The 11,610-nt window shown below is 49.5% G+C and overlaps 1 protein-coding gene and 1 long non-coding RNA gene across 2 annotated transcripts; one reads left to right on the forward strand and one right to left on the reverse strand.

Moving 5' to 3' along the window:
• Positions 1 to 6,771: 6,771 nt before the first annotated feature.
• LOC114445728 (uncharacterized) lies at positions 6,772 to 7,494 on the forward strand. The gene is made up of 3 exons (XR_003671703.1): positions 6,772 to 6,885; positions 7,014 to 7,207; positions 7,436 to 7,494. It is a non-coding gene; the product is annotated as an uncharacterized LOC114445728 (long non-coding RNA).
• Positions 7,495 to 8,605: 1,111 nt separating this feature from the next.
• On the reverse strand, positions 8,606 to 10,952 carry LOC114445727 (collagenase 3-like). Its single transcript, XM_028420884.1, has 9 exons — positions 10,845 to 10,952; positions 10,326 to 10,722; positions 10,079 to 10,207; positions 9,838 to 9,999; positions 9,635 to 9,758; positions 9,424 to 9,557; positions 9,182 to 9,341; positions 8,994 to 9,097; positions 8,606 to 8,917 (listed from the first exon to the last, which is right to left on the reverse strand). The coding sequence occupies exons 1-9, from the start codon at positions 10,941 to 10,943 to the stop codon at positions 8,808 to 8,810; spliced, it is 1,419 nt and encodes a 472-aa protein (XP_028276685.1). The 5' UTR covers positions 10,944 to 10,952; the 3' UTR covers positions 8,606 to 8,807.
• Positions 10,953 to 11,610: the final 658 nt, after the last annotated feature.

The following is an 11,610-nucleotide window of genomic DNA, read 5'->3' on the forward strand; positions in this document are numbered from 1 at the left end:
GGCCAGAGGCTGAGAAGGCCGAGATTTCCCAGGGTCGAGAGAAACGGCGGGGGAACACCAGAGACGAGGTTGCAGACCCTCCAGGGTCTGGGCGGAAGAACAACAGAGATAGAGACGCGGCCCCTCCAGGGTCCGGGCGGAAAAACAACAGAGATGGAGACGCGGACCCTCCAGGGTCCGGGCGGAAAAACAACAGAGATGGAGACGCGGACCCTCCAGAGTCCGGGCGGAAGACCACCAGCGATGGAGACGCGGACCCTCCAGGGTCCGGGCGGAAGACCACCAGCGATGACGAGACGACGGACCCTCCTGGGTCCGGGCGGAAGACCACCAGCGATGACGAGACGACGGACCCTCCTGGGTCCGGGCGGAAGACCACCAGCGATGGAGACGCGGACCCTCCTGGGTCCGGGCGGAAGACCAACGAGGACGAGACGACGGACCCTCCTGGGTCCGGGCTGAAGACCAGCGAGGACGAGACGACGGACCCTCCTGGGTCCGGGCTGAAGACCAGCGAGGAAGGCGAGGCGGACCCTCCTGGGTCCGGGCAGAAGACCAGCGAGGACGAGATGACGGACCCTCCTGGGTCCGGGCTGAAGACCAGCGAGGAAGGCGAGGCGGACCCTCCTGGGTCCGGGCAGAAGACCAGCGAGGAAGGCGAGGCGGACCCTCCTGGGTCCGGGCAGAAGACCAGCGAGGACGAGACGACGGACCCTCCTGGGTCCGGGCTGAAGACCAGCGAGGAAGGCGAGGCGGACCCTCCTGGGTCCGGGCAGAAGACCAGCGAGGACGAGACGACGGACCCTCCTGGGTCCGGGCTGAAGACCAGCGAGGAAGGCGAGGCGGACCCTCCTGGGTCCGGGCAGAAGACCAGCGAAGACGATGGGACTGACCCACCAGGATCAGGGCAGAAGGTCGGCGGAGATGAGGAGGCTGACCCACCAGACGAGGAGGCTGACCCTCCAGGGTCAGGGCAGAAGGTTGGTGGAGACGAGGCTGTGGACCCTCCCGGGTCCGGGCAGAAGGTCAGCGGAGACGATGAGGCTGACCCACCAGGGTCAGGGCAGAAGGTCGGCGGAGACGATGAGGATGACCCACCAGGGTCAGGGCAGAAGGTCGGCGGAGACGAGGCTGCGGACCCTCCAGGGTCCGGACAGGAAGCCAGAGCCGAAGACGAGGCAGAGGACCCTCCATGGTCCGGACAGGAAGCCAGAGCCGAAGACGAGGCAGAAGACCCTCCAGGGTCCAGACTGGAGACCGGCGCTGGAGCAGAAGACCCTCCAGGGTCCAGACAGGAAGCCATAGCCGAAGACGAGGCACAAGACCCTCCAGGGTCCAGACAGGAAACCATAGCAGGGGACCCTCCGGGGTCCGGACAGGAAACCAGAGCAGGGGACCCTCCGGGGTCCCGACAGGAAACCAGAGCCGAGGACCCTCCGGGGACCGGACAGGAAGCCAGAACTGAGGGAGGACCACCGGCGTCGGGACTGAAGACCAGAGGCGAAGGACCACCGGCGTTGGAACTTAAGACCAGAGGTGAAGGACCACCGGCGTCGGAACTGAAGACCAGAGGCGAAGGACCACCGGCGTCGGAACTGAAGACCAGAGGCGAAGGACCACCGGCGTCAGGACTGGGACTCGGGAGCGGTGGACCACCGGGGTCGGAACAGGGACTCGGGAGCGGTGGACCACCGGGGTCGGAACAGGGACTCGGGAGCGGTGGACCACCGGGGTCGGAACAGGGACTCGGGAGCGGTGGACCACCGGGGTCGGAACAGGGACTCGGGAGCGGTGGACCACCGGGGTCAGGACGAGGGCTCAAGAGAGGAGGCCCACCAGGACCGGAGCAGAGGCTTGGGAGCGGTGGACCCCTAAGGTCAGGACAGGAAGCTGGGGACGGAACCCCACCAGGACTAGGACAGGAGACTGGGGACGGAACCCCATGAGGAGTGGAACTCGGAGACGGAACCCCACTAGGATCAGGACTGGGACCCGGAGCTGAGGGTTCATCAGGGCCTGGGCTGGAACCCAGGGTCGAAGACCCTCTAGTGTTGAGGAAAGGCACCCCCACAGTCAGTGTCAGTGCCGCAAACACACCAAAGAATAAAAAATCCACAAGCTCAGCAGATAAATCCTTGGAGGCAGCACAGAAACACCCACCCTCGGGTGGTGCAGGAGAAGGCGACGTCATCTGGAGTCCGCCCTCTGACGGAGCGGGGAGGAGTGACGTCGTCTGGAGTCCGCCCCTGGTGTCGGGGCTGGAGACCAGAGGCGAAGGACCACTGGGGTCAGGACTGAAGATCACAGTAGGGGATGGACCACCAGCGTCGGGACTGGGGCTCGGGAGCGGTGGACCACCGTGGTCGGAACAGGGGCTCGGGAGCGGTGGACCACCGGAGTCGGAACAGGAGACAGGAGACGGAAGCCCTCCAGGGCCAAAACTCGAAACAGGAAACGGAAGCCCTCCAGGGCCAAAACTCGAAACAGGAAGCGGAAGCCCTCCAGGGCCAAAACTGGAACCCAGAACTGAGGACCCTTCAGTGTCAGGCTCAGTCACTATGGTTAAGGGTCCTTCTGGGTCAGAACGGGTAGCCAACTCTGCGGGATCAGGGCTGGAACCCGGAGCCAGATATTCTCTAGTGACAGAGCTGGTCACTAGAGCTGAGGGTCCATCTGGGTCAGGACTGGAGCCCAGAACAGAAGACCCCCCATAGTCCAAACAGGCTTTCCCCAAAGTCTCAGTCTGCGTTTCTTTGGTCCCAACAGATATCAAGTCCTTCGCCATGACAGATATTCCATCAGGAGTAACACAGGCAGGCCCCAGAACAGGTGGTGTAGTCTGGGGCGTGTTCTTGGGAGGAAAAGGGACGCCGTCTGGAGCCCGCCTTCTGGCCGAAACGGGAGGAGCGACGTCGTCGGGATCCCGCCTCCGGGCGGAACCGGAAGTGGCGACGTCGTCGGGAGCCCGCCTCCGGGCGGAACCGGAAGTGGTGACGTCGTCGGGAGCCCGCCTCCGGGCGGAACCGGAAGCCCGCCTCCGGGCGGAACCGGAAGTGGCGACGTCGTCGGGAGCCCGCCTCCCGGCGGGACCGGAAGTGAGTGGTGATAACCGTGGTGAAGCCGTGAACGGAGCTGGTGCGGTACGAACGGCCCAGGCAGGGAGCACCGGAGCCACCGGAGAATGGAAATTGTCCATCTCTTCGAACACGGGTTCATAGTCAATTCTCATCCACGGCTCTTCGACCAGAATTTCCTTCATACGAGCCTGTAGCTTCTGTGTCGTGTTCCAAAGGGCCCCTAGCTTTTGCAGCAGTGAGACGCGGTGGGAACACAACCGCCGAACCTCTGTCTTTTCCAGAGGAGGAGAGGACATGTGGTCTATGCAGTCCACAGCCTGTTGGAGCTGGGCTTTCTCTTCAGAAATTCCTTCCCATAAAAATATTACCTCCACTGGATCCTCCATAGCTGCTCAGTCTGCTGCGTCCAGTTATGGCCAGTTCGTAATGTCAGGGTTAATATAAGGTGGAGGACACAAATGCAGCTGAGCCGGAGGTATCAGGCAATTCTCAGTGTTTTAATACAGGCAAGGTTCGGTACACAGAAGTTCAGTCCGCGAGGCAGAGGTATCCAAAAGGGCACAGGCAAAAACCAGTGGTCAAAGTCCAAAGCAGTAATCAGTACACAGGAGTACAGTCCATGAGGCAAAGGTATCACAAAGGGGCGAAGGCAACGAACAGTAGTCAGATCCAAAATAGTTCATTCACAAGGGACTCCAAAACTCACTCAGAAACTCCAAAACTCACTCGGAAAACTCACTGGGGAAATCACAAGAGCGGAAGGCTACTTGGACGGCTGTGTCGCAGGATAACTCACAAAACGAACTGGCAACAAGGGGCAGGAAACACACAGGCTTTATACACAGGAGGGCGGGAAGACAATTGGACACAGGTGAAGCACATTAGGGCGGAGCAGGTAATCACAGGTGGGGGAAGGGAGCACACATGAGGAAAACAGAACTGAAACACAGGGGGAAGATCGAGTTTCAAAATAAAACAGGAAGTGACTAGTAAAACTAGAACTAATACAAACAGAAAATGAACTACAAAATAAAAGACCTGGCTGAAACCATGACAGTCTTGTGTTTTACTTCCTGTGTTTTCTCGCCTTGTTGATTACCTGCCCTGCCCTCATGTGTGTCACCTGTGTCTCGTTGTCTTCCCTGACCCTTGTGTATTTAGTCTTTGTCTTCCCCGCACTCTCTGCCAGTTTGTCTTGTCGTCACCCATGGGGACTGTGTGTGTGTGTGTGTGTGTCTCTCGTCTTCGCCTCTGCCTTGCCACAGCCACGTAACCCAGGTTTTTACCTTGCCATGTGTTTTGACCTTGTTTTGGCTTGTGTTGAACTTTGGACCTTGCCTTGCCTAGTTTTTCTGGGTTTTGCTTTGCCATGAGGTTTTTCCACTATTAGCGTGATTTTCAGTTTTGGACTGTTTGCCCTCCTGGCTTAAAATAAAGACTTTTGATTTTTGAACCGCTCAGTGTTTGCACCTGTGTCCACTCACCCTGCACAATCCCTGACACATAGATGGCTTCCTTGACTCCTCTTTCAAACCACCTTTCCTCCCTGTCTAAAATGTGGAGAAACTAAACAACCACTCCACAGAAGAATGGCTCAGCACAGGAGAGCCACCTCCCCAGGACAAGACTCAGCTGTTCACCTCCACCTCAAAGACAAAGGACACTCCTTTGAGGACAACAATGTTTACATTTTAGACAGAGAGGAAAGGTGGTATGAAAGAGGAGTCAAGGAAGCATCTATGTTAAGCTGGAAAAACCTTCCCTTAACAGAGGTGGTGGCCTCAGACATCATCTTTCTACCACATACAATGCAGTGATTCCATCCATTCCCAGGAAGTTTGCACATACAGCAAAAACAAAGGGCACCAGTCCACCTCCGGCGTTAGTCAGTCTGTTGATGAAGATTCTCAGTCATCCAGGTCATCATACGTAGAGAAGATTGAAGCAAGGCGTCTGGACTTGTAGAGTTTTCTTGGAGACGTTTCACTGCTCATCCAAGCAGCTTCATCAGTTCTGTTTGGTGGGGAAACATGGTTTATATGTGGTTACAGACCTATGTGGGTGGGTCTGGGTAAAACTTAAAAACAATAGCACTAAATGTTTCCATACTTACCTGTGATGTTCTGGCTGACTGGGCTAGGTGTGTCTAACGACTGGCTAACGACTATGAAACTGGCGGAGGGGGACTGGTTGACAGCCCTTTGTTCTTGCTGTGAGTATGTGCAAACTTCCTGGGAATGGATGGAATCACTGCATTGTATGTGGTAGAAAGATGATGTCTGAGGCCACCACCTCTGTTAAGGGAAGGTTTTTCCAGCTTAACATAGATGACTTCCCTGACTCCTCTTTCATACCACCTTTCCTCCCTGTCTAAAATGTGAACATTGTTGTCCTCAAAGGAGTGTTTTACCCAGACCCACCCACATAGGTCTGTAACCACATATAAACCATGTTTCCCCACCAAACAGTTAGAACTGATGAAGCTGCTACAACCACATATCAGATCTAACACACTGTCTTGTAATCATATCCATATTGGATTTATTTAGACAAGATCTTACTGCACACAGTACAAGTTGTGTTGTATTATATATGACTTCAGTCTTCACTTGCCTGGATTTAACTTGAATGTTTATTAATGTTTAAAATTTATTAGGTTTTATTTTTATTTGACGCTTATTACTTACCTTATTTATATTTCTAAACTGTCTTTTTTGAGCATACATGGAGCACCTGGAATGAAAGCAATTTCCCCCTGGGATCAATAAAGTAATTCTGATTCTGATTCTGATAAACCATGTTTCCCCACCAAACAGTTAGAACTGATGAAGCTGCTTGGAGGAGCAGAGAAACGTCTTCAAGAAAACTCTACAAGTCCAGACGCCTTGCTTCAATCTTGTCTACGTATGTTGACCTGGATGACTAAGAATCTTCATCAACATGATGAATCCAGACCATTATTATATGTTAGCAGACAGTATTGTTGGCTCAGGACACTACAGTCAAAAGTTTCCAACAACACTGACAATGTGGCTCTCTCTGAGCTAGTTTCTCGTTAGTGCAAAGAATTGGGTCAAGGTGTGCCTTTCAAAAGGGTTAACAGTGATTGAACCATGCTACAAATGCATTGGGATATGCTGTCATTACAGGCAGGAAAATCAGTTATTCCATTATCACTGCAATACACCATAAACAAATCCAAGTCAATAAAGTCACTTCCTCATTTGTCAATAGCAACAAGAAAAACAAATTTCATTATTAAATCTCTAAACTGTAAAGAATGCAGCATAATAAGAGAAGACATAGTACAACTACTACATTTAGTTGTTTTTTTATCATATGTTTTTGGGGGAATTCTGTTCCCATCAGCCACAGCTGTCTGTCAGCTGTTGTCACAAACTGTGACCTACGTTAGGCTCATGTACAAATTCTAATCTCCATCTCCATGGAGTTTTCGCATCTTTCAGCTGATTATTTTAGTTATTTGTTTTTAAAAATCTTCCCATCTATATTCTCATTACATATAACAACTCCAAATGTGTGAACTTTTTCGCTGGATGAGCAATCACAGCTAGACTTCCTTTCAGCTCCATAAAAGGAATTGTCCTGCGTCATTGACTCAGACAGGTAATTTCTCAACACACCCAGTCCCCAGCATATAAACACTGCCTGCAGTGCACATAGACATTGCAGCATTCAGCAAGGAAACATGAAGACTTTGAATCTGAGCATTGTCCTGAGCCTAGCAGTTGCAGTTTACTGCCTGCCCATAGCACAGGTCACTGAGCAAGATGAAAGTTTTGCAGAGGTATGTTTGTTTTTGATTTCTTTGCCTATTTATCTGCCTTCTGTGTGGAATCTTACATGTTATCTATTAAACACCCTTTGGCGTCTACAGAATATATGTATATATATATATCTTTTTCTCTCCTGCAGAGCTATCTGAAGAAGTTTTTTAACCTCACAGAGGAGACCGGTCCAACTGTCAGACGTGGGATCAGCCCAGTGACCAGGAAGCTGAAGGAGATGCAGAAATTCTTTGGCCTCAAGGTCACTGGATAGGTGGATGTCGATACCCTGGCTAAGATGAAGAAGCCTTGCTGTGGTGTTCCAGTTATGTAGCTCTTAGCGTAAGTTCAATCAGGAAGACTCTGTTTCCCATCATCCACCATTTATCCCTATCCACTTCCTAATCTCTCTCCTTCTATCCCTCACTCCTCTGCTCCCCCTCTCTTCCGCTCTCTTAGTCAGGTGCTTAATAGAAAGCACCTCCCTCACCAATCAGCTGTCACTTTCCATCCCTCTCCTGATCAATCACAGCTTAGCATGAAATTTAAAAGTCTCCATCTCCTCTCCAGCTGTCTTCTGATCGAACCCGGCAACCCTCCTCCACCCCAAGCACCACCAGATCCACGCCAGTTCAGGCCTCCTATCTCCTGCCCTCCAGCTCTCCACCACCACCAGGTCTAGACCCCGGGGGGATCTTCTCATCCAGCGGCCTCTCCTCTTGTGTTTTTCCCCCTTTTCGGATGTGGTCTTCAAAACGGGGTCTAGGACGCCAATGCACATTCAGACTTTGTACTTAATAAATATTTCTCATTCAGTTCGCTGAGTCTCTCATGATTGAACTACTTAACTTATGACATATACATCAGCTATAATATAAACACAATAGCATGACATCAACAGCCTGTCATGTATGATGTTTGTTCCTCTCTCTCCTTCATCCTCTCTGTCCTCTTCTTCTCCTCCTCTACCCAGTCAGCAGAAAGGTTCTCCCTATGAGGCGGGTCCTAATCATGGTTTCTTCCTGTGAAAAGGAAGTTTTTCTTGCTACTGTTGCTCTTAAAGGGGTTCAGGCTCTGGGTATCTGTGATGCGCTTTGAGACAATTCTGATTGTAAAAAAGCACTATATCAATAAAATGGAATTGAATCCAATTGTATCAACCACTGCATGCCATTTGTGTAATAGTATAGTCTTTCAGCTGTTTTTACTGTTACATTACGTAGACAAGATTGAAGCAAGGCATCTGGACTTGTAGAGTTTTCTTGAAGACATTTCACTGCTCATCCAGGCAGCTTCATCAGTTCTAACTGTTTGGTGGGGAAACATGGTTTATATGTGGTTACAGACCTCAGTGGGTGGGTCTGGGTAAAACTTAAAAAACAATAGTACTAAATGTTTCCATACTTACCTGTGATGATCTGGCTGACTGGGCCAGGTGTGTCTAACGACTGGCTAATGAGGGGGACTGGTTGACAGCCCTCTTGCTGTGAGTATGTGCAAACTTCCTGGGAATGGATGGATCTACGTATGATGACCTGGATGACTGAGAATCTTCATCAACCTGTTACATTACCAGCTGTAAAATTGTAACACAAGACAGATACTCAAAATGTACTTATTCATGTCTTTATTATCAATCACATTTGTGATACATACATTCAGATGATGAATCACAGTTCTATCAATAAAAATGAAACAACTTCACTTCATTAAAAAGACAAACATTAAATAGAAGCCATAATAATTAAAGTTTAAATTATAACAGTATAAACAAAACACAATAAAAGTTTAAGTTAATTAATTTAATAAGACACCGCTGACATCGCAAAAATACTGTAAAACGTTCTATAAGGTGCTAACAAGGCATATATCCAGTATATGCCTGTGTAACAAGGCAGTTAGACATTAAAACGTAGATCATGACACAAACAGGCCGGCTGCTTTAGAAGTTGGTGCATTGCAGGAAGTAGCTGTTCCTCAGCACACGCAACATCCTTCCACTCTGCAGGCTGTACTCAAACATGTAAGGTCCACTGTAGAGGTAAGTATAACCTGCACAGAGGACAGACAATGTTACATGCTGCTTGGATGTAAATGTCCTCATTTGTACTCCTGGACTTTTCCTTACCTCTGTAGTGCAGAGCTGCCGTCACCTTGCCGGTCATTCCATTGAATTTCTCATCCACCCGTTTGGGGAATCCTGCATCCATTGTCTTTCTGGCCTCATCATAACTAAAGAAAGATACAAGGGTTAGATCACACATAATACATCCCATAGACCAGCAAAATCAGACACATGGCCTCACTTCAACACACCTGTAGTAGCTGCTGTCTACAAAGAACAGGGTCTTGCCAGATTCAGGGTCATAGAGGGCTGCATCCACCTTCTTCACAGATTTGGGCAGACCAAAACTGGAAATGGATTTAGGATAACCACGCACCAGGTCATAGCCGCTGAAAGCATACACGCTGCGGTCTGTGGAGAAATGAAGAGATGCAGTGAATCTATGTGAAGGCATATAAGGCAGAAAATGGTGTAACAACACAAGAGCACACACCTTTAAAGAGTAAGACATGGTCGGACTGCTGGCTCTCATAGGCAGCATCAATGTTGACGGGGGCATTAGGCCAGAAGTTTGTGATGAGAGTCTGCTGAGGTGTGTTGCTCTGAGGGTAGCTGCGCCAGAAGAAGCTGCAGAAGAAGGTGAATTAGTTAAAGAACCATCTCTACAGTGAAAGTAAAACATAAAAATTCAGCATTTAAAATACCTATTCTTGAAGAAGAGCATCTCTCCTCGCAGGGTGGCCACAGCATCTAGGACCATGGTTGAATCGCAGGCATCAGGGGTGGTGGGAGCTGTGGGTCCAGGCTGCACAGGGTCTGGGTTTGGACCTGCAAATAAAGAAAAATGCATGTCAGATTTCAGCATGTGTACAGATGTTCTGTTCAAATTGCCAGAATTGGTACTAACCATAGAGAGACTGGATGCCAGCGATGTCATCACGGTGCAGAGCGAAGGTTTCTGGGTTACTGTATGAGTACACAGGGTACATGAGAGCACCGGGATCATCAGAGTGGGACAAGCCCAGAGAGTGACCAAACTCATGGGCAGCGACCAGGAAGAGGACGTAGCCTGATGAGGAAGACACAGAGTGACAGGTGAGCTACAGCTTCGTCAGGTCAAAAGATGCATGTGGGGAAAAAAGAAGTACCTGCTCCTCTGCGGAAAGTGAAGGTCTCATCATCATCAAAATGAGCATCTCCTCCAATGCCGGGAGATGGAGCAAAGGCATGGGCCAGTGTGCCATCAGGACCATCAAAGGGGTAGTAATCCCCATGTGCTGTCAGCAGGAACATGTTCGTGTTAGATTTAAAAGAAAAAAATGACACCTAGCACTGTGCTAAAATAAATCATTCTGATTTATGACTCTCAAAGGACTGCTCCAAAAGCATACTCACCCTGGCGACCAAAGGAGATCATGATGTCAGCAGTGCCGCTGTAGATTCTTGTGAACCTCAGAGGAGTGACCTTGGCCCAGACCTGCAGGGCTTTCTCGATGGAGTCGTCCACCTCTGGCACAGACATGTCAGGTGTGTAGTTCTCAATCCTGAATGTGAGGCTGTTTTTGTCCCACTTGAGGTTGTTTCCAAAAGTGGAATAGTCGCCAACTGGTGTGTCTGGAACACCACAGCGTGGCTTCTTCATCATAGCCAGGGTATCGACATCCAGGTTTCCAGTGATCTGGAGGCCGAAGAATTTCTGCATCTCCATCAGCTTCCTGGTCACTGGGCTGATCCCACGTCTGACAGTTGGACCGGTCTCCTCTGTGAGGTTGAAAAACTTCTTCAGGTAGCTCTGCAGGAGAGAAAAAGATATATATATATAGTCTGTAGATGCCAAAGGGTGTTTAATAGATAACATGTAAGATTCCACACAGAGAGCAGATAAATAGGCAAAGAAATCAAAAACAAACATACCTCTGCAAAACTTTCATCTTGCTCAGTGACCTGTGCTATGGGCAGGCAGTAAACTGCAACTGCTAGGCTCAGGACAATGCTCAGATTCAAAGTCTTCATGTTTCCTTGCTGAATGCTGCAATGTCTATGTGCACTGCAGGCAGTGTTTATATGCTGGGGACTGGGTGTGTTGAGAAATTACCTGTCTGAGTCAATGACGCAGGACAAGTCCTTTTATGGAGCTGAAAGGAAGTCTAGCTGTGATTGCTCATCCAGCGGAAAAGTTTCCCCAAATATGACACGTTTGGAGTTGTTAAATGTAATGAGAATATGGATGGGAAGTTTTTTTTAAAAACAAATAACTAAAACAATCTTAACAATCATGTTTAAAATATAAAACAAACTGATGTGTCTTTTGTGTGACTTCAGTGTTTTATGTTGCAGTTAACAGGGCGTGGGGAAAAACTGACATTTATTAAGTAAAAGTTTAGATAAAACAGTGATAGAACATTACATAGCATTGAGATATATTTTTTCATTTTCTTAATGTATATCTACATCCCTGTGCAACTTAAACCATTAAGGATATACATGGATCTAGCAATGATTGACAATGTTGAGGATGAGTGTGTGAAGTGAGTACATGCAGAGGCAGCTCTAGCCATTGTGGTGCCCTATAGGCAGTGGTGCCCCCCCCCCCCCCCCCCCCCCCCCCAAAAAAAAAAAACACACTGCTGACCGCTCCCATCACAAGTTACTGAGTTACAGCAGTGTTTACTGTGGGTGT

Source organism: Parambassis ranga, chromosome 14, assembly GCF_900634625.1.
Source record: "Parambassis ranga chromosome 14, fParRan2.1, whole genome shotgun sequence".
Taxonomy (NCBI): domain Eukaryota; kingdom Metazoa; phylum Chordata; class Actinopteri; family Ambassidae; genus Parambassis; species Parambassis ranga.